The following is a 24,160-nucleotide window of genomic DNA, read 5'->3' as shown; positions in this document are numbered from 1 at the left end:
CTTTTCTTTTTTTTATTATTCTTTATTTTTATAATAAACTTATAATCCTTATATAAAATAATAGCAATATTATTTACGAATATAAATAGAATATTCTTTTTACTTAATATCTAATCTCATTCTATATATTTATTTTATTAAATAATATTAACTTATATTCCTAAATCAATAAAACATCGGAAAGCTATTAGCTTTTTATTTATATTGAAAAACACAATAATTATACAAATTACTCTCCTTTTTTTTTGTAAGTCTAGTATGAAGGGAATACTTATTATAATAATTAGATTTAAGCATTTTCTAAATGAGGGATATTAAATATATTATTTGAATAAATAAAATCTCTATGCTTTTCTTTATAATATCTATATATAACAGGGTTTTGATATATAATAATATAATACTCTTTTTGCTGATATTTATAATAAACAATATTTCGGATATAATTTATATATAATATTTCAATAAAAGGTTTTTCTAGTTTAATTACTAAGTCTTTTATTAATTAATTTGATTTTCGATTTTGAGAAATAGTATTTATAAATATATTATTTTATATATAAAAATATTTTAAAAAAAAATTTAATTATAAAAAGGAATAGATATATTTATATACTTATTACAATTCCCTAGCATTTCTATTTGAATATAATTTATCAACATTTTTCAATTTATAAGTATATTTAATAAATTTGAAATAAAATTCAAATTATTAGAATAACTCAGATATTCTTTGAGCTAAATTAGATAAAAGATCTACCAATAGCTTTTCTCTCTAAATACTATTTAACTTTTGTTTAATATTTTTTTCAAAATCTTTTAAATATATTATAAAGATATTTATAATTTTGTCCTTTCTTTATTTTATATATACAATTTTTTGAATTATCTATTACTACTAATTCTCCTTATCTATAATTATATTATACATATATTCTTTGAAATTTCCCTATTTTATTGTTTTGTTTAATAATTTATTTTTATATTAACATTAAACCACCAAAGATTGCTTTTCAAAATATTAAATAATATAATTTATTTTTTTCTTATCCATTAGAAAATAATATCCATTATTATTTTGAAATATAATCTTTATCTAAAAAAAAAAATCTTTAGTTTTACTAATACTTTTCCCTTTATATTACTTTAGTTTTTATAGCTTAAAAAGCTTTCTTTGATTTAAAATAATAATCCTAAGAATTATATATATTGTAATTACAGAATTATTATAATTGATTAAAATAATTATATATAATAAGCAATCCATTACTGCTTTATAAGCTTTCTTTATAATAATTATTTCTCCTCTTATTTCTTAAAGTTATTGAATTAATAATAGATCCTTATTATCAAAAGATTGTTGTAATTAAATTACTTATATATTGATATTGATTTCCTTAAGAAATTGATTAATATTCCTATTCAATTGATTTGAAATTATACTACACGAATTATAATCTTTAAATATTCTTTTTATAGAAATTATATTAATATTAATAGTTTTTTAATAAATATTAATTGATAAATTACTTTATTAAAAAATGAAAAAAATTATTAAAATAAATATTAATAATAAATCAATTAGATGAAATATAGTATTAAGATTTTTTATTAATTCTTTTAAATTTATAAAAACTATACAATTTATATATATATGCGGACTCCCTTCGGCATACAGTAGGCCCGAGGGCTTACTATCATGTGCCTAATGGAGCCCTTTAGTCCATGACCGTGACAGTTTCTCTATTCATTCTTAATGATTCTCAAGCTCTCTACTAAGTCAATTTAGAATAGTAAACTACTTTAATAGACTTTAATCATTATAGATTATTATTATTATTTACATTACAAATAACTATCGTTTAAAACGTAAGAATTTATTATTTAAAACGTAAATATTTCCTGTTTAAAACTTAAGTAAAAATCGTTTCAAGCAAGTATTAATGATAACATGTTTAAACGTAAATAAAAAGTGTTTAAAACAGAAATGAAAAGTGTTTAAAACGAGTTTTGATTTCGTAACGTTTAAAACACAAATAAAAAGCGTTTAAAACGCAAAAAAATCTTGTTTAAAACATAAACCTCAATTCTACTAGATAATTTACTAATATTCATAACCACGAAGTACTAATATCAATACTACTCGATCTCAATTAGAAGCAATTATATAATAGTAAAAGAAGTAGATTAAAAATCTACTATGAAGAGTATCACATTGTATTTTGACACAATATAGATTTGGAATGAGGTAAAACCTAAAGAAACAACTTGTTGATCGCTATCTATATGTTCTAAATTCTATATACAAATAAGAAAGAATTTATTGGGGGATAAAAACTCTACTGCCGTATGCATCAAGTACATCACTAAGTACTAGTGAAGCCAATTGTAAGGGTCAATGTAGTGCTAGCCTTCAAATCTCTCGAACTGGCACCAACAGAGAGAGTGTAGTCGCCGGAGGCAACTGCCCAGGCCTGAGCTGCGGTATCCCAATAACTAAGATCACGTCAACGGAGACTGAAAGAAATATCTGCTGACTCTCCAGGGGCAATATTGACCTTCTCAAAGCCCCGAAGAATGCGAACTGGCTGTTCAGCCTCATCGGGGAAGCTAATGTAAAGTTGAGCAACTTCAGCACCAGCTACAGCGCCAGTGTTCGAGACACTGGTAGTAACGTTAAGAACATCATCCCAAAGATCGGCTTCACCACCAAGACCTATTGGTCCTGAAGCGTACTTGTATGTGAGGGCAGTTTGATTGACAATGGTAGCAGCAACCTCGGTAGTGTAAGTGAAGTTGGTGTAGGAGAGACCGTATCCGAATGGGTAACGAACGGTAATATTCTTGGAGTCAAAGTAGCGGTAGTCAAGGTATACTCCCTCACTGTAGTCGCATTGATCTTCCTCGCAAATGTTAAACTCGGAGGGGTAATCGCTGGCATTCTTGGGAAGAGTGTATCCAAGCTTGGCACTAGGGTTTACATCACCGTACAGGACATCGGCAATCGCATTTCCAGACTCTTGACCCAAAAGACCACTGTACAGAACGGCAGTGACGTTCTCGTGCTCGATCCAAGCATCTAGGATACGTGGACCAACAGTGTTCACAATCACAATAGTGTTGTTACAGTTGCCGGCAACGGTAGTGACCATAGTATCCTGCTCATCATTGGAGAGTTCGCCACGGTCAGCACCCTCTCCAGAGTCGGCATTGATTAAAACGAGACAAGCAGCAGAGTTCAAAGCATAGTTCGAGATTGAAGGGGATAATGCTGTGCCTGAGCCCAAATTACCAAGATTGACAGAGTTTGTGGAACCGGAGCTGGAGCTACTGTTTCGGGAAGCGCTAGCTGGAGCTGTCATACTGGTGCTGTTGGTATTCGTAGTCGGCATACCACCTCCAGTAAAGCCACCACCCATGCCACCGCCCATACCACTAGACGAGCTAGAAGAATCCGTGTATGTACTACATCACAAATTAGTCAGTAATTCTAGAAGCGATAAGAGAATAGAATATTGGACTTACTTGTTGAGGACCCACCAGATCATCGATCGATCGGCAATTGCACGGGCGCTGATGGCCTGGAATGGAGTAACGAGATAGGAGAGCGATGGTTGACCAGAACCACCAGGACCGGCGAGATGACCTTGGTAGGTGTCGGCAGGGGTTCCTTGAACACTGAAAGCTCGGTTGGGACCAGCCATAGCAGGACCAGCATGAGCTCCAAAAAGAGAGATAGTGCGAGGCTTGCTCAAGGGTAGACCTCGACCCGTACCATCTTGCGTGTTCTTGAGAAGGACAAGTGCCTCTCCATCAACTTGTCGTATGATATCGGCGTGATTTTCACGGACATCACGATCATCAGTGTAACCTGACTCCGAAGGTAGAAGGCCGTCGTCAAGGCCAGCAAAGTAATATCCAATGACATTACGAACAGCCATATCATCTAGCCTCTCTTGGGTAAAGCTCTCATTGGCGATACCAGCTTCGAGGATCTCCTCTGACCATAGTGATGATGATTCATAATCCAGACCACCATTGGCGGAGCCGAAAGAGGTAGATTGAGCACCTTGATCAGGAGTGACCATACCTGGGAAGCCAACGGCGGTCTTCAAGTAGTTGTTGAGGAGTTCGGAGTTTTCGCAAGAAAGGGTGTTGTTCTTGTTCATGGCACACATGGTAGCCATCACTAAGATTACTATGTCAGTTTTAATCATTCCTTTGTAAAAGATTTAACTCACTGCCGGATTTGACAGCATCGGCAAATGGCCAGAGGTAGACTTCACGAGTTGTCTTATCATCTACGTTGCTCGAATATCTGTTGGTAGAAGATCGATTTGTCTCCTGTTCATTGAAGAGAAAATGTCTACCGGCTGTGACAACACCAGCACTGCTTATACCAACAATAGCTTGTCCCATGGCGATACCGTTCAAGTATGGGTCGGGAGCAAATCCTTCGCCATTACGGCCTCCATAAGCCACACGTCCCATTGAGCTAGAGATAGGTCCATCCGCCAAACTAACACCTAAAGCATAGAACTCCTTTCCAAGGGCTGAGAAACTTTCAAGAAACAGTGTACGATTCCAGGTCATGCTGACAGCTTGAGGTGTGCTAAATCCTGAAACAAAAAAGTTCATGTTGATGCCAACGGCACCATCCCTGGATGCCAAGGGAGTCCATGTTACGTTGCCATCGTCGATCGACTGGCCGGTGATGATAGCGATCTTTTGGGCGTAGATCAAAGAAGATATGAAAGTAACAGCTTTCTCGTACGCATCAGAGGCAGCCCCCAAGTTTACGTTGCCATCTGCGAGAAGACCTGATGAAGAAGAAGGTGTAGTTGTGGTGGAATTACTGGCGCAAAGGCCAATGGTAAATAATGAAAGCGCCGAAGCGACACTGAGGACTTTGTGGCCCTTCATGTTAAACGAATGAATGAGATGTGAGTATTGGTGATTTTCAGAGCATGGCTTCTGTACTCGTCTTATATATCTTCAAACCACAAAAGGGTCTATAGATCAATCTTCCCCATCCTCTTTAAATTAAAGTTATTCAGCAGGGCGACCCATATAATGTTTAGAGGAGTTCAAAGAGTAGAAGATGTCACTGGACACGAATCTTGCCGCTCATTGTGACTATTTTTCTATATACCACCATGGGTTTGCTAGAAGACCAGTCTCCGGTCTGAATATCAAGGCTTCAACTACTTAGATTATACGCCTCATCGTAAAGTGGACGGGACCCTCTGAATGTCATTCATCAAGGGGAAGGTAGTATTGCCTGTAGCCTCTCGCCTAGCATATCCTTACCATGCGTTATGTCCAGACGAGTAGTAGCTGAAATACCAGATCTAATGAAGACCAATTGCCACTGTCAATTCATGGTTGATATCAGAGCTCTTCTAGATGATGGGCCATGCAGTTCTTGATTAACGTTGGCAACGATCATCTCAACTATCAACCAGACCTTCACTAAGCAAACACTTTGCAACGTGAAACGAGACTTCTAGTGCCATGTAGCATCCATAGGAACTGCAGACCGGCTGGCAAAAGTGTGGACGAGTGTGGACGAGTAAGGGTATGGGTATGGTTATGCGTGGACAGTGTGAACGAATGTGGACGGGTGACGAAAAACGCCAAGCCTTACGACTATGTCAAATTCCATGATATGCGCTACCATTTGTGATTGGATAGCATACGCGTCCACTCCACTGCCTACATGATGCTTATAATTGTTTTCATGAAGTTAGGGTGTCAAACGGGCAGATTGAAAGTACAAGTACCGCACTCAGTGGAGACACCGGCACTTCAATTTTTAGTTAAACACCGAGAACACCAAGATAGCCCAAACAATCTAAGCTTAACGTGATTTATCATCGAGTGAATCATATCATTGAGTGGACCACTTTCACCTTAATAAACATAACTAACTTCAACATATGATTTATTAATTATTTATTATACAATTTAATAATAAAGAAGTACACTTACTTTTAATTATCAAAACTATTAAAAACAATAAAAAACTAAATTTTCAAAAAACCTTTCAATTATATAATATCCTTTATACAATTTTTATTTATAGAATAAATAGTTTAATTCTATATTCTGAAATTTGAGTGAATTAATATAAACTTATAGAATTAAAAAAGAAGATTATTATTTAATATATTTTTGATATAAATTCAAAAGGTTTTTTATTTAAATTCAAGGGAATAAAAAATATGACAAATTATATTTTTGAATTAAAGAATGTAAAGTATATTAGAAAGCTCTAAATATATTAATTTATAAAATGTTGAATCGAATTAAAAATGTATTTTAATTATATTTATAATTTTCAAAAAGCTTTTTACAAAAATCTTAAGTTTATTAAAGACTAGTTTCGATTGGTTATAAATATATAAGCGAAATTTGATATTTTGAATAATAATTTTTATAATTTTAATAAAACAGGCTTTATAATAGATATAATATACTTCGGAATAATTATAACTAATATTAAGAGATATAATAGAAGTAAATCAATATAATTAGGTAATCGAGAATAAACTATAGTAATAATATATGGAAATAGAAAGAATAAAACTATTTCCTTATTTCTAATAATTCAAAAACAGATTTATCTTTCTAATTAATATATCAAAACTAATTTTTCTATAGAATAAATTATTAAATCTATATCTAATAAATAAACAAATAATAAAACGAATTTAGAATAATTGAAATATTTCAATAAGTATACTAAGAATTGAAAAAAAAGCAAATATCGAATATTAATACTAAATAGATATGAAAATTATGAATTAATAGCTTTTCAAGTATATTATAAAGAAAACAATATTATATATTTAAGTTTACTATTATATTCAAGTTATTTAATTTAGTTATTTGATATTAATTATTTTAATAATCTGAAATATTTATATAATAATCAAATTAATGGATTTATTAAGGTATATATTAATCATATTTCAAAAATTGAATTCTTTATAGCTTTTAAAGTTGTATACAAAAAATCAATTATCTCTTAGAATATGAAATCAGGGTTTCGAGAAATAGATTTAATACCTTTCGATTCTGAAGTTATACTTTCGAAACTGAATATTCGAATTCGCATATCTACTTCTCCCTTTTTTTAATTAAGATTTATAAATCTCTCAAATTCCTTATAATCTATTTGAAACTTTTTTATAATTAATTTTAATAAAATCTCGAATAACTCGTTATCAATCAAGCTTCTCTATATTTATATTCGAAATTATATTAACTTTAGCTAAAAATATAGATTTATTTATTTATTTATTTATTTTAATTTACATCCAGAGGATAAGCCACAGGGGCTCACTATAACCTCCCAGAGAATACTAGGAATGGACTATACAAACAGAAATACTAGCATAGTTATGTATTCCATTCTTTTATAATTATAATACAGATCAGAAAAAAAGTAGTTAAAAACATTATATATACTCCTACCACTTATCTCCCGCTTATAATATTAATATTATTCAATCCATTTTATACTAAATAGTTCAGATTTGCAGCTAGCTTTAAGGCCCTATATTATTAGTTTTTATATAATACAGTTTGTATATAGCAATAAAGGGAAAAGGGAGAAATAACTTTAAAAAAGAATATAGCCCTAATTAATAATATAAAAATAGGAAATTAGAGAATTTCTAAAGAAATTAAATATAATTACTTGAAATAATTAATAATTATTAAAAAGATTACAAAATCTATTAGAGTTTTTAAAAAAAAAGAAAAATAATTAATTGCATTTTTTATATTTTATAAAATTGAATTGGGTTTATTCAATTAATTATCAAAATGAATATAAGAAAATCAATAGAGTATTAAATATTTAGATTCTTTACTATACTTACAAAAATATTCTGAAATAATATTATTATATTAAAAATATTAATAATAAAATGTAAAATCTTTATATCCAATTCTAAGTATTATCAATTATTATAGAATAGAATGGAGGAGGGTAAATTCCTCAAATTCCTTAATTTAATAATTAAAGTATTAATAATAATATTAATTAGCAAAAATAATCTTATTTTGTTTTCACTATTTCTATTCTATTCCTTATTTAAAAATTCTAATTATTAAGTTTATTCTATTGATAATAGGGAACAATAAGTTATTGTTTTCAATATGATTATTGTAAACACTCTAATTAATGAATTAATTGGTTTTCTTGTTTCCAAGGATTTCAATATGTTTAAGTAATTATTGAATTGTTATTTACCTATTCCTTATAATCTTATAATAATATAAAAATGCTTATTAGAATAAATTAGAAATATTATTCCTGATATACTAAATAACTAAGGTGCTATTGATATATATAATAATCTATTCAATCAACTCTAATCAAATTATATGCTTTAAGCCTTTTAGAATATCCATTACCTTAATATCAAAAATATATAAGAATAGATTAATTACTCTATAATCAAATACTATTTGAGATTATTCCTAATAGATTATATAATTATAATCGATTATCTTTTGTTTTTAATAATATTATTTAATATTATTTGAGAAAATTGTAATATAATTATTGGACAAATAATTTTATTATTATATAAATTCAAATATAGCTGCTTCTTTTTTCATATCTTTTATAAGGTTAATGCAGCTTTCTGTAAAGAAATATAGCGGGAAAAGTATTAATTTTAGTACTTTTGAAATTAATTTGATTAATTTATAAAGATTAATATTATTTATTTTATATTGAAATATTTGTATTAAATGAATTATTAATGAATAGTTTTTATCTACTTTGCGAAATTGAAATACAAATCTTATTTATATCTATTTGAATATTAACTTGCTGGGTGGTAGTTTAGAGTTTTTCAAAATTGTAATAATTGGAATTATATATTAAACGAGCAAAACTCCTTTTACTACTAGAATAATTATTTAATCAACTTTAATAATATAATTACTTAGTTTTATACTTATTATTATATTATAAGTAATTTCTTTTATTTAATTTAACTTTATTTAATTTATATATTATATCTCGAATCCATAAAAAATAAAAAAGAGGATATAGATAATTATTACTTTATATAATATTATAGTTAATAGATTATAATATATTTATACAAATCTTTTAATATATTTCGCAATCTTGCGGGCTTTTGCTTTTTGTTTTGTAATATATCTTTTAAAAAAAAATTTCTAATTAAATTAAATTTTTAATTAATATAAAACTAATTAAACAATTTCATTATTTATCTTATTAATTAAATGAATTATTATTTTATTATTTATTTCTAAATATAGGATATACACCTCTCTCCTTTAAGAGAAATATATTATCTCTAGTTTTTTTGATATAAATACTATATAATTTCGTTTATTTCATTAGAAAATCTAGTAGAGATTGTATTTAAGAAAATTAATATTCTTATAAATATTCTTGAATATATAATAAATACAAATATTATTAGTATATTTGAAATATAGTTTGATATTATAATTCAAAAGCTTAATAAAGTATAGAATATATAATATTAATAAAAATAGAAAGTTTTATAGGGTATTATATTTGATATGGTTATATTCTATAATTGTATTCTCTAATTGAATTTTCATTATATAATTGTTTAGAAAGGCTTAAACTAATTGCAGAAAAAAGTGGGGTTATTTTTGTTAATATATGTATTCTAGTAATCTATTTGGCAGGAATATATTAAATATACCTTGAATATTTAATATAATTATTATAACTTTTTATTTATAAGTAAAGGTTTTTTCAATATTATATATAAATAAAGTAATTAGATTTATTACTATTTATTTAGGGAGTACTCTATTATATTATAAATTAAGTATTCCTATTGTTATTATAATTTATGAGATATATCAAATAATTATATATTCTAAATCTTTTAAAATATATAAAAATAAGGTTATCAATTATTAGGATTATATTAATAATTTGTTTTTTTTTTTAATTTTAAGAATTATTATTATTTTTGTCTATCTTCATTTATTTAAAAAAATAATTAAGTTATAGGTATTTATTAAAGATTCTAATAATTATTAATTTAATAAAATTCCAATAAGTTTTTAGAAGGCAAATAATAACTTGATTAAATTCTAGTGAAATGCTTGAAACTCCTATAACACTCTTTTCCATTTTTTCAAAAAATATTTCTATATTTTATAAAAGTCTATTAAATATATAGTCTAAATGGAATAGGTTTATTATAAAATTATTATTATTATTAAAATATTCAAAAATCTCTTTTTATAGAATTCAGGCTTTTTTTATAATATTTTCAATTATTATATTATTAATAATCAAGGACGATACTCTAAGATTAATAGTGAGCTTATACTAACTAATTACTTTATATAAATCTTTATCACAGCTTATCCCATCAATTATTTTATATTAGTATTAGTATTTTGCTTTTTTGATTATAATCATTAATCCCCACTATTATTATTCCATTTGATTAATACTCTTAATTCTAATTATTCTATAGTTTTAATATATCATTCTGCATTTGTTTATTCATTAGAAGATAAAGCATCTAAAAACACTTTTCTCTTTTTCTATTAAACGAATTATTAATTCAAATAAAGAATCTAATATATCTATTAATTCATTAATCTATTCGGTAAGTATATTCATTAGATTTGGAAAATAAGGAATTCCGTTTTTTATAATCTCTTAAAAAACTAAAAAACCTTTATTACTAATTATACAATTAGAGAATTTAATAATAAATAAGATAAAATTCGGGATTATAATTATCTATATTTCATAATCAAAACCACTTTTTAGATTAATATTAATAATAATATTAGTAAAAGGAATATTAAAGAAGATTAAATCAATTATATAGTCTACTTTATAAATAGAAACTCCTAAAATCCTAATAAAGTTTATTCTATTCAAAAAGAATTATTCTATAAAAAAAGCTTCTTGATCAATCAAGATTATATTAGATTCGAATAGATTATACTTAATATTGAAATCACCATCTATTATTATACAATTAAAAAAAATCAAAAAGATTATTAGATTTATTATCTTCCTAATATTTAATTATTAATATATATTAATAATCTATATATTATTTATTTCTATTTAGAAAAAACTCTAATATAATTATATACATTTTATTATATATATAATCACTTGCTTTTATATATATATATTATTGTTTTTGATCTTTTTTTTTTTCTTTTAGAATTATTTAGATTATTCTAGTTATTTATCAATATAAAAAGATTATACTCTGAATAATTCTAGATTCGAGTTCTAGGGTATATAAAGGATTCCTGTATGTATAAAATCTTCAATTTTTATTTATATATTATTTATAATATTATAATATATGTTCCTATCTTCTTCTATATATTCACTTAGTTGATCTATATGAATTGAGTTGTAGCTATCTAGCAACTAATACTATAATACTAAAAGAAGTAACTACTCATTCAGGTCAATATTGATATTTATATCGGTATATTGTGATAATATAATATTAAAGAATATTTTCTTATTCAAACTATTTTTATTTGGGTGCTTCCTTTTGGAATAACAAAGATCCTTGAGCAAACTATTAGTCAAAAAGAAGTTCTAAAAAATATATTAGGAATTACTCAGATTTTTATATATAATAATATATTCTCTATAGATTGAAGGAGAAAGGAATTTTTATTATAACATTCCAAGAAGCTATTATAATTGAGGTAGATATTTTGTTAATTAATATTTCAATAATTAAATGAGTTTTTCGATTATATTTCTTGATTTTATAGATTTCGGATTTTATAAGATATACAATTTTCTTATTAATTTAATACAATATTACAGAATAACTGTTATACCCAATCTAGAATGATTCTGTATAATTTGTATATTCAATTTTGTTTTTATACTCAGACCTAAATAGGCTGTTATAATTAGTTTATAGGATACCATAGTTATTATATCTTAAAGCACTCTTATATATTATAGAATTATAGAAATTCTGATATTCTAAATTATAGTGAATAATATACTATTTCGGTTTAATATACTAAACTTATTTAGAGCTATCAAAAAGTTAAAAGGGAGAGATTTCTCTTAGTAAACTAATAATTCAGATCTACTTATAGAAGTTAGTAGTTCAAATAATGATTTAATAATTAATTAAAGGAATACCTATTTATATTAATATTTCCTTAGTTATTATTTCCTTAATAATTAATATTCTATTTCTATTCAAACTACTAAGAAAAATTGAAATTTTTTTTAGTATATAGCAATATTATATTATAAATCATTCCAAGTTATTATAATTTAGAATCTTTTTAATCTTTTTTATATTCTCAATTTCAAAAAGTTTATTATATATAACACTATTAGCAATATATACTATTTAATTAATAATTATAAGAATAATAGCCGCTATATCAATATCTTTTAAATTAAAAATAGCTTTATTAATTGCTTTTTTTAATATATAAATACTTAAACGATTTATTATTAGTATAATAATTTCTACTACTAGTAAATAGATATTTACTCTAATTCTCTAGGATTTGATTGATTTCTATTTATTGATTTACCCTTATATATATATATTTGTATTTATAAATGTATTCAAGTTTTTCGGGATTTTTGTAATATTCACATAGATGTAATTTGGATTATTACTATACCTATTTCCAATTATAGGTTGTATTATAATTTATAATAATTTGGTTTTGATATTATTTATTGCTATATTATATACTTTTTTACTAAAAAATGCTTTTTTTAGTATACTATCAGCTTCGAATTGTTGAAGTATTTTTTCAAATATTTTATAAATCTTATATTTGAGTTATATTTACTCATCAAAAGCATTTAATTATATTATAATAAAAAATTCTCTTGTTACTTATAGACTTAATATAATAGCTCTTGTAGTTTTTATACTATAAATGCCCATATTACTATAATTAAATAATAAGGGTGAGGATAATAATTGATTACAAATAAACTAGGGATTGATTACAATTAATACTCTTATAGAAGTAATTGCCATAGCATTTACGCTGTTAGCGACAACTATAGGTATATCTGATACTAGAGCTTATATAGTCGAAAGGTGCGGCTTAGTACGATCTAAGCTCGCTGTTGTGTGTGTTCAGATTTGTGTAAAAATATAGAGAGATTAGCTTATGAAAATATACTTTTGAATATAAAGATTTATACATTTCAAATAGTGAATGAAATATTAAATAAGTATTGATATATGAAAAAAACTTAATTATATTAAAAAGGAATACTTACTAAATAAAAGGCTTTTGATATATTATCTCAATAAGAGATTGATATTCAGATTTAATATAATAAATATCAAAAAAAGAGGAATTCTAATAGAAAAGTATTTTTTAATTGATGTTATAATAAGTATAGAAAGATTAAGTATAATATAAGAATTTGTCAAAATGATTTAATAGATTCTAGATTATTAGAATCTTTATAGTTTCAATTAATTGATTTAGTTGTTGTTGAATAATATGAGTTTGAAAGTGTGAATTGAGGTGAAAGTGGTCCACTCGATGATATGGTTCACTTGATGATAAATCACGTTAATCAAGAATGCATGTGATGATCCCTCGTTCATTCGTCGCTACGATCATAATCAGAGAACTTAAAAAGTTCATTTTTGCTGAATTATCAGGAAGTATAAGCTTAAATTAGAGGATTTCAAACGACTGCCTGATTGATTAGATTGATTGTTCAGAATTACCTTCCAAAAACTAATTCTTGACAAAGTTCACTTGAGCCTTTGTACACCCTGAAGGCTTTACAATATAGGGTATGAAAGCCCATGTAACTATTAAAATTTCGTGACAGACAAAAAGAAAATGATAACAGCAAGAAAGGGGCATTGATAGTAGGTGACAAAAAGTTGTCAGAAATGGCAAGTTTTATTAATGACCCACGGCTATTCCAAGGGCTCCCAATATTACTGCATGATTATAAAACATTGCAGTGCGCGTACAGATTCGTAAGCTCTATCACGGAGTCCGAAAAAAACCGCACAAGATAGAACTAATCACTAGATTTTTTCGAACCCAACTGGGCCACACCCCGGAACGGCAGATATATTAACGCGTTCTGGATGACCTACGGCGATGACGCCAGAACAAGGGCAGCAAGTAGTTAATTTTGTAACTAGATTGAAATCGCACCGTTTTACGCCACGGCTCAGATCATCCCAAGAATGTTGCAACGATCAAATTCAGCCATTAATGTATACGGTTAATAATACGCTTTCACGGCTTCAAGCGGTATTTGACATGCCGTAAGCCCCCATTAACCATCGACAACGCGGTGCGGTATGCTTTCGTCCTCGGGCACGTTAGTTAGACTCTGGAATAATGGGATTAGAGACTATGGTCTGACAGGACCTGGGTAATAGGCACATCGCATAAAGGGTTGTACGTAATACGTCGAGTCGACGAAGCGTTCGAGAGCGATTGCACATCCGAACAATCATTAAAATTCCGCGACTGTTGAATATTTTGGGGCTCTTTTGCTGACACTATGATATCACCTGAGAGAGTGATTCGAGAGGTAGTAAATTTGTTACCTATTGCGAGCCCACCATCATAGTCATTGACGTGTGGCTCTGGCACTTTTTGCGACGAGTACGGCGAGTGACTTCAGTTAATGCACACTCATGACGGTACACCCGGCCATAGGTAGCTACCAAAGAAACCCTTAACCGTCGCTCGATTAATCCTATCAATTGACCAGTGATCGAAGGGGCCCAATACCTCAGGGATAATGGCGAAGGCCTATCGTTGCTGGTGGCATTTTGTTCGATAGCGAATGAGGCAGTCGAAAATAACTACTGGTCATAAAACAAGCAGTATAGTGGGAATCGCGTAAGAAGATCGAGGGCGTCGCTGCTCCTGCTGATGCTTACTAGAAATGTCCCAACTAGGGTGCTAATCAGAGGACAGTGAGCAGGAGCAAAGAGGATTCGAGAACACAAGAACGGGGAGACAACACGGTTTTGCTCTGCCCACTCAAGAGCGGAAACTGGACTCTAGACATCTGGCTTTTAGGAACAGGAAGATCATCTCGAAGAATGATATCTCCAAGGTAGAAGCCTATCATGCATTGTAAAGGGTGTTTAGCCACCTCTTGTATTCAAGCTACTGATTGATCTGTGAATAGGATCAAAGTAACGAGTAAGCATTTCAGTACTTTCTCGAAGTTGTGGTCGTGTTCATTTGCGGTAGAAGCGGATGGAGAAAAGGCTAGATAGACCGAGTGGAATTGTGGTCCAACATTTCACCCATTCTTACATATTATAGCATCCGTCAACTTTCACAGTTGTTACTGAATGGCATATGAGGACACATCTTAAAAGGTATAGTACATTCATATAGTCTTTTAAAGAAGAAGATAGAGTGGGGCAAAACGTGAGGTTTGAGGGATGAGGTGGATGTACGCGTGCACCCTTTCACCCCGCCCCGCCAATCGATGTTTGGCGGCTTATATAATAGCGTCAGCACCACGGGACCGAAGTTCAACATCATCACTTACCACGTTCAGTCTCATGATTTAAATAGCTTTATTAGTTGATCAACAACTGAATATTGATTCGACACTCGTTCATGGGCATTGGAGAGTATACCTTCTTAAAGTCATGACAATTGTGTCTTGGTGCCTGCTTACACAGTGGAATGCCACTGAGACGACAAGGGCTGGATTGACGCAAATAGAGTTGGTCAATACTTTTAAGCTCAGTAGTATGGGGTAGAGGTCTTGGCTAGTAATCTAAATCCCAAAGTATGAGCCCAACTTTGGTAAGGTGGGATATGCATTTCTCCACCCCCAAGTTAGCACGGAAGATATTTTGAAGCTCGCTTGTAACTTCTTTGGGGATCACTGCCCAGCACTTGCCTTGTGAATCACGCATCCAGGATTAGGTCCAGAGAGCACTCGGTACTTGTTCATGAAAGTAATTTCAATTTACCTGTTTTCATAACACTCCGGAAAACCCTCAGTCGGGTTATGGAATATCTTAGGGGTTTCTGGTTGAGTAATCCCATGAAATGTTGTTTGATGGAGCCGTCACATTTGATCTTTCTTTGCCGCAGGAACACATTCAGCTGTCTGGAAAATGATTTGGGAGACCTCAATATATCACACATAAATTCACCGCAGATTCACAACGCCATGACATGGCATCTGTAGATAAAAATAGTCAGCGTTTCATTAGGTGTTGTTGACAAGTATCATTTTCAATAACTATAGTTACCAAGTCGATGTACTATGCTCAAAAAGCAAGTCGTCTTTTCGTGTTCCTCAAGGAATCACTGAACCAACTCTCAAGAGTTTTCATCATAGCAATCATCTCCTTCAGGAGGTATTGTGTTCCTTCAGGAATCACTCAATCAACTCTCAAGAGTTCATAATTTTCATCCACCCTCTCTCCTTCCCTCTCCCCCACCTCCATTCAAATCCCCTCATATTCTTGACTTAATCTACCGAGGTGTCGCCACCAGCATCTTCACCCCCCTCAGTAATAGTCTTTGATGTCTCTTCACTCTCTGCTTCAGCAGGAGATGAAGGACCTTCCTTCTCCAATCCCTTCTTCAATTCCTCCTTCGATTCCTTCTTTGCAAGTAAAACAAACGGATTTGGATCACCGAATGTCACTGCATTGACATTGACACCTCCCTTGTAAACAGCAGAGATTGTCTTTCTCTTCTTGACCAAAGCCTCTCTCTGATTACGCCAATTGATCCAATTAACGCGAGCTTTGGATTCATTCTGCATAGGTCCATTAGGATCTAGCATCTCCTCTTCCGTGACCTCGTTAGCCAGCAAAATTGCTTCCATGTCAGTAGTCAACTTGGCAATCTGAATCTCATCCTCAGAGCTTCCGAGGTTATCGCCAACACTGCGCAATGGCTCGAGTCGGCTCTGAACTCCCTTTAAATCAGTCGAGGGAAGTCCTCCACCTGACATTGGGCCGCTGTTAGAAAATCCTGCCCAACTCGAATTGCCACCAGAAGTTTTCAAAAAATTCGAAACGTGATTCGGGCTGTTCAAAATTCTCTTGGTCTTCAGAAGGAATTCCTTCAAAGGACCATCTTGAGGTACTTGCTCTGGATCTTTCAACAAAATGTTGAGAAACTCCAAAGCTGTTCTCGTCTCGGGGCGATTATTCAATTGAGCCCAAAGCTCCAAAAATTGGTATGCTGCGTTGAGAGCTCGCTTGTATTCTGCTGGAACATTGTCCCAATGCTTGTATTTCTTCCATGGCTATGGAATGAGAAGCAGCACCGAGAACTTCCCATTCTTTCTCCAATACTTCACAATATTGATCTTGAAGTAGTTCTCTAATTCATGGACGTACTCTCCTTTCGGTCCGACAAACATCTTGGAGACCTGACCAGGCTGAGACTGGACAGCGACATTCATCAATCACTGCATGTCTGAGCGAAGCGGAAGAGTGAATTCGACTTGCTTGCTCTCTCTCTCATCTTTACTTTGAGGGTTGGAACCTTTCTTCTGATTCGAATCTTGCGACTTAGAACCCTTTCTATCTTGACTTGGCTGCAATCTATTTCTCCATGCTCCACCGGGCGCGTACGCTGAGGTCTCTCTGTTGTCGAGCAGGTGCGACAAATCAACATCTGATTCCGAACCTTCTTTCTTGGCGGTAGAATCTGACTTCGGCTTAGCCTTCGACTCTTCAGCCTCTCTCTTTGCCTTGGCCTCTGCTTCTTCAGCCTCTTTCTTTGCCTTTGCCTTTGCCTTTGCCTCTTCGGCTTTTTTCTCTGCTTGCGCAGCCTTCCAATTCTCCATCAATTCCTGGGCAGTTTCTGGATCTCCTTGCTTAAGCGCCAACCAATCTTGCAACGGAATACCAGCAATCAAGGTTGTGGACGAGCTTGGTGGTGATGGTGCCACGACAGATCTCTCAACCTTCTTAATCTTGGCTTCTGGAGCCTTCGATCTCGATCTGGGCGTGAATGCATCAGGGAAGAGCTCATATACCTTCTTAATGCCATTCTCATACCCTATCAAAAAATTAATTAAATATTTTAAAAAGAAAATAAATTGAATATAAACATACAGAAGTAAGCACAAATTGAATTTGGGATTCTAATCTCATATTCCAAAGGAGTATCTTCTAACTTCTTGAGTTTTAATCTTTTTCAAAAAACCTTAAGTTTACTTTCGAAAAACTTTTTAATAACTTTTTCTTAATTATCACCATCTCTTATAACGTAGTTTATTAGTGCGTATATTATATCAGTATGTGTATCATTTCAAAATACATTAAAATTAGGCCTTTTTTAATATTCTTATTTTAATAATTAATCATTATTTTAGAAAAAAAAAAATATTAAATAATTATATGAAAATGGATTTTTAGAAATCTAGTTTTTATATAAATATTCTTATTAAATCTTAGAAAAAATGAAAATTGTTATGATTTTTGTTACAAAATAATTATTTCTATAATAACTATTTTATAAATTAAGTTTTTCTTACAATTAATTAGATTTTTATAATTCATATATAATTAGAAATTTAATATTAAATTTTCAGAAATTTTAATTTATAAATAAAGAAAGTGTATAATTACACACAGATGAATTTTGTATATAAAATGAGTAGTACACATACTGATATAATGCACGTACTGATAAACTATATTAATCTTCTCTTTAATTTACTTAAACAAAAACACAATATTTATAAAATCATCCATCTTAAAGAATAACAACAATAATAATTGAAATTGAAATTGAAATTAACTATTTGATAAATTAAAAAAAAAAAAATACTTTTACAAACTTTGTTTGTTATAGAACAAAATTCCTTAGCGCGCTATACTCTTATTGCCTTTTTATTATATAAAAAGTAAAGATTGATATTGGAACTATGGAGATAATCGTGTGACATGTCTATTTCAGTATATATTATATCAGTTCAGATATATGAATCATTAAACTACTCAGAGATGGCAATATGTTATTGTTGACAGGATAGGATGGAAAGTTTATGATTGCCTTGTCTTATTCGAGAGTAACAGTAAAGATGGTGGTTGAATAGCAAGGCTAGGCTGTGTACAGGATTCTATCCTTATTATAGCACGAAAGGAAATGAATATACTGCCGGGAATTGAACCCATCCATCGGCTTCCTTGAAGTAATGCAACACTCCGAGTAGGTTCCTCAGCTGTGTCTCCTACGAGATCACTTCACCACTCAAACAGAACCGTTCGTTGTGGTAATCTTAACCGCGATGCTCCTCGCCGTAATTCCTTATATACTGTCTAAAAGAGCTAAAGCAAGCACAAATGTTGAATCTTGTCTTCCCGAGGTCAATCTTTCTCATATTATATTCCACTAATCTGACCATGCCCCTATGATGCTACTCATCCCATATCTAATTATAAATGAGACAAGTAGTCCCAGAAGCACCTATCCGCTCCACCCAGTATCAGAAATACTTCAACACGACCTTCAAGCTGCCCCTTATCCCGCGGTCCACTTTACAATCATTATCACCTCAAAATGGAGGAACTTTTTCCGAGCGGAACCCCAGCCCGCTATATGTAACAAATTCATTTCAATCTGATCACTTCCATAATCTTTCCACATGTCACACCCGTTCACTCTTCTCCAAAAGAATACAGTATCTTTCAAAGGGAATCTAATTCACAATAAGGATACTATGGTCTTGCGATACCACGATGTTACAAACTCATGCTGATATAAACTATAACTAAATTCAGCGCTCTTGACAGGAAGTGCGTGCTATGACATTCTATCAATGTTGTTGAGCTTACTATATAAATGTGAAGAACCCCAAAGTCTGACGCGTAAACATTGCTTAGTAGTCCGAGATGATCAGACGCAAACACTTGAGAGGAAATTCACTTAAACTGAAATTCAGCCCAGCTGCCGGATTTTGCTTGGTCTCCCACAACAATTTGCGACTTGAAGAAATAGAGCGGCCACCATCAAAAACATACAGTAAATTTCGACTCATAAAAATGGCGGACAATCGAAAGAACAATACTCCTGATGGAGACCAGTATACTTCAGAAGATCAAAGCTATCAGAATCATGGCGATGACCAAATACAAGAAGATGACAACCAGAATCTGGAGCTTGACATGGCGCATACTTTAATCAGTCCATCACCCGCTTCTCCATTTCGAATATCGCCCGCTGTGGTATCATGGACACAGCAGATACGACAAATGCAACAGATAACACAAACACAGATGCAAGGTGGAATACAGATAAGAATGTTGGAGGATCATATACAACAGATGCGTACTCAAATGCAGACGCAACAGCAAGATATTGAACAAATTCAGCAGGCGCTCAATTTGAGAAACCATCATCAAATGCGAGATCGAGCAAGCACAAGTATTCAACACCCTTCCGATTTACCTGAAAACTCACCAGATTCGCGCCCCTCTCGGATTACCAACACCGAAGATATTACTGCAGGCGGCAGAACTGAAACAGAAAAAGGAATCGATACTCTCGAATCTGAAAATCCTCCTCCCCTTCCACTGTCGAGCTTCCTATTGTTGAATGGTGCGCCCCACGCAGCAGATGGTACCCGTTACACCGCAGAGCATATAATGGAGGGACCCTCATCCATTGTGGAACAGAAGCGTGCAGGAGAGGAAGGATTTGGATCCCGTACTGCCAAGAGACTTCGCCATACCCAAGCACCAGAAGACATTGATACTGCAGAGGCTCAGAAGGAAGAAGATACTCAAACTGAAAATCAAGCCTCATTGGAACGCACACACCGACGACAGGAATTGACTCTGCCGCAACCTCTGAATGCAGATACTGAAGAACAGCAAACTCAGCAAGTAATCTCGGGAAATCACCATCTAGATCAAGTGGTAAGACAAGGTGCACTAGTTATCAGCGAGGGTTTTAGAGACCATCAACCAGTCATACCAAATGATCCGCCACTCATTGGATACCTTTCTCGATATCGAGAACAAGAGAGACGAGGCCCATCAGTCTCACATCCATCAAATTCAGATGGGAAAAGCCCACAGTGTGCAGGCCTCAACAACCATCTTGCTGGTACGACGGGCACACATGGCCTACATAAGGTGTGCCTCCGATGTGGTGCACCAGATCATCTAAGTTTCCAGAAGATTTGTCCACAGCATCCTAGGAACAAAAAATAGATGGAACCAGTTCTATGCCCGTTAGGTGGATGGCGAATGGTTTCTTTCCCTTTATACTATTCCCTTGTGGGGATATTGAATGATAACTCATAGGAGCCATTCTGCGCAGTCTTTTATGACACCTAAATCCTCTTATGAGTGATAATAAAAATTAGAATAGATAGATAGCAAACAGTTTCTTCTTTTTTCATGTCCAAAAATTGCGTCAAGGAGTTTGTGGTGGCGGTGATATGTTATGGATGTATGTCATGGTCGATGGGCACCCAAGTGGGAACCCGATTGACGTTGAGTTACTATTGGGGTAGGTAAAATGACCTGGCCATCTCTAGTGGGACTTTGCCTTGCCTCTAGAAATACTTTCTAACATCGAATTTCTACTAGGCTTGTTTTTGAATAACCAGAATTCACGCTCCCCGCTTCTTTTTGCTCAGACACACTTGCAAATTAACTTCAATAGCGAGCTCCGATCCGGATAAGAGATGAAAAGTTTTGCTCGTTGCCATTAGTTATGGCACATCATATTGAATCGGCTTTGAGATAATAGTCTCCCATCTTTCTCCTTCCTTACACCTCCTTCCTCACCCGTTCTTCCCCATCCCTCCCCAAAATTTCCCTTTTCTCGCCTATCCATTCTTCTCAGGTCATGGCTGCCGTTTCACAGATCTGGATAAACGAAATCTCACCACAAGCCACACCCAAAATGCAAATGTTGTATTGATTTTTATACTAAACTATTCGGATAGAATATCATACTAATCATGCCTTCATGTCAAACTACTCCCAAGGTATACCCAATGCTAATGCAGATCAAAACGCCATCTATGCACCAGGAAGCCCTCAAAGAAATGCCCCAATGCTAATATTTAAACATCATGATGAACGATCGTCAATCAACCATCCTATACACACCCCACTATGCATTGCACCATTTATCGTCCTTGTCTTTGCAAATTCTTGTCCGAGAGAAAAATCTATAATCCCCTCACCAGACTTGTTTTGCTGCCGCTCTCAAATCATCTACATTCAGGTAATCAACTCCTTCTTTAACAAGAACATCCCAAATATGATTTCTTAGCCCAATCGGCCAACTTGGCAGATCCCAATATCTAGCCTTCAGTCCCCTTCTATGTGCCCCTCTAAGTTGCCCACGAATGATCTTCATTTGTTTAGGACTTAGCCTTCCTCTCCATACCGTACCCACTGCTTTGTGAAAAGAAACAGATGCGTAATATGAGTTTAGAGGATTAAAATCAGTATCTGGTGATACACCAGACATACCCTGTCCATTATTTGGTTTCTTATGAGGAATCGGCATAGGTTTTCTCGCTGGAATCGGTATCGAGGTAGAAGTTTCTGAGATCTGTTCCTCTGCATTTTCTTCATCTTCATCTAGATCTTCTCCTGATGAATCGTCTTCAATATTAGACCAATCTTTCATTTCCTCAGTAACATGTTTTGGTTCCCACATTGTTTCAAGTGGCGCGTCAAAAAAGGCATCGCGATATGTTGAATTCTTCGTAAGGACATCGAATGGTGTATTACCCGTTCCAACAACAGTAATAGGTCGAGTATGTAAAGTGTCATTCTCCATGTAAGAAAGCCATCCACGTTTTCGTAATGGTTCGAGTTGTTGGAGGACCCATTCCCATGTTTCTGCACCATCAGTTTTTAAATCCACTAAAAGTGTTAGGGATTTCCCATCATCCGCATCAAAAACTCCATGATTTGTTCCATTGTAGAAATCAGTGGTTGGATTTTGTCGTTCGAGAATTTCGACAAGAGGGTTAATGTAGAGGGATTGAAATGTTCGATTTCGTTGTAATGATGCAGTATTATGTCCAACGTATAAATCATTGTCAAAAAGCCAAACATCAGCCTCCACTCCTGTACATCCTGCTCTTAATGCATCGAATAATGGTACTCGCCTCCAATAATCATTGTGCGAATGACATGGAATAGGGTTTATATCTCGTGTGAAGTCGGTTGGATACCAAGCCAAATTTTCTGTTCCTGTTCCAGATTTCCCCCAATTTCTCAAAACATCATCAATATCATGACCCCAAAATAATGTTGCGGCCCCGAGTATAAGATTCGTGAAAAGAAGAATTGATCTAAGAGATATCAGTACTAAATTGCTAAGTAGAGAATGTTTAAAAAACTCACAATATTCCTAGACCACTTATCCCCCCAAAGACGAAATAATTGAATATTCCATTCTTTCTCGTTTGCCGTCTGGTCGTTTTATGTAAACCCGTCAATAACCCATCACCAATATCTGAAGTTGTATCTGTATTGAAATCTTCAAATCCTTCATGTTCATCAAATGATGATTTCCTCCTACTCTTTAAAGTCATCTTATTTAACCAATATCTCGCCCTACTCGCCCTACTCGTCTGATTCGAATTCCTCGGTCTTGATATGAATTCACCTCGAAGAGTCGGTGTATCCGAATATTCGAAAGAATCTGCTGGTTTTCTTGATTTCTCCATTGGTGAACTAGAACGAGTTAAGAATCTAGATGAATGATTTGAAGCTTGGATATCATCATCATGAGAATTCCGTATGGAACCATTTAACATTTCCGTCATTTCATCATACATCACAGTAGCTTCGGTGCCATGACAGGGTGATAAGTGGGACATGTTTTTCCCCGTATTGATAGTCGTATCGAAGAAAGTTGAGAGTCTTGGCAGGGTCTTTCAGTCCAGTATAAATAGAAATGTTTAAAACAATTCCAATTCGAATTGAAGAGTTCCCTTGAATACTTGACTTGAATATGAAAACAGTTGTCGTTTGAGTCTGAATAATTGCTTGGACCAAGTTTCGAAGGACAATTATGAGGTATTAAATACTTGAGACAGTTTTGCTGTTTTGGTGTAGATTCAAAGCGCTCTCCAGACCCCAAGTTCCGTGCGTTCGTTGGAGGGAAA

General features: G+C 32.4%; 4 protein-coding genes across 4 annotated transcripts; 1 reads left to right on the top strand and 3 right to left on the bottom strand.

Moving 5' to 3' along the window:
* Positions 1-2,366: 2,366 nt before the first annotated feature.
* EAE97_005667 (uncharacterized protein) lies at positions 2,367-4,923 on the bottom strand (the record flags this gene model as incomplete). The annotated part of the gene is made up of 4 exons (XM_038876179.1): positions 2,367-2,496; positions 2,539-3,465; positions 3,526-4,189; positions 4,242-4,923. 4 exons carry the CDS (start codon positions 4,921-4,923, stop codon positions 2,367-2,369), a joined length of 2,403 nt encoding a protein of 800 aa, XP_038732655.1.
* Positions 4,924-16,519: 11,596 nt separating this feature from the next.
* On the bottom strand, positions 16,520-18,164 carry EAE97_005666 (uncharacterized protein; the record flags this gene model as incomplete). Its single annotated transcript, XM_038876178.1, has 3 exons — positions 16,520-17,308; positions 17,510-18,069; positions 18,122-18,164. The coding sequence occupies 3 exons, from the start codon at positions 18,162-18,164 to the stop codon at positions 16,520-16,522; spliced, it is 1,392 nt and encodes a 463-aa protein (XP_038732654.1).
* Positions 18,165-20,057: 1,893 nt separating this feature from the next.
* On the top strand, positions 20,058-21,230 carry EAE97_005665 (uncharacterized protein; the record flags this gene model as incomplete). Its single annotated transcript, XM_038876177.1, has 1 exon — positions 20,058-21,230. One exon carries the CDS (start codon positions 20,058-20,060, stop codon positions 21,228-21,230), a length of 1,173 nt encoding a protein of 390 aa, XP_038732653.1.
* Positions 21,231-22,212: 982 nt separating this feature from the next.
* On the bottom strand, positions 22,213-23,872 carry EAE97_005664 (uncharacterized protein; the record flags this gene model as incomplete). Its single annotated transcript, XM_038876176.1, has 2 exons — positions 22,213-23,341; positions 23,394-23,872. The coding sequence occupies 2 exons, from the start codon at positions 23,870-23,872 to the stop codon at positions 22,213-22,215; spliced, it is 1,608 nt and encodes a 535-aa protein (XP_038732652.1).
* Positions 23,873-24,160: the final 288 nt, after the last annotated feature.

The sequence above is a fragment of the Botrytis byssoidea genome, assembly GCF_014898295.1.
Source record: "Botrytis byssoidea strain MUCL 94 chromosome Unknown BBYS_010, whole genome shotgun sequence".
Classification (NCBI taxonomy): Eukaryota; Fungi; Ascomycota; class Leotiomycetes; order Helotiales; family Sclerotiniaceae; genus Botrytis; species Botrytis byssoidea.
Note: the sequence above shows the minus strand (reverse complement) of the source record. Positions and strands in the feature narration are given on the sequence as shown.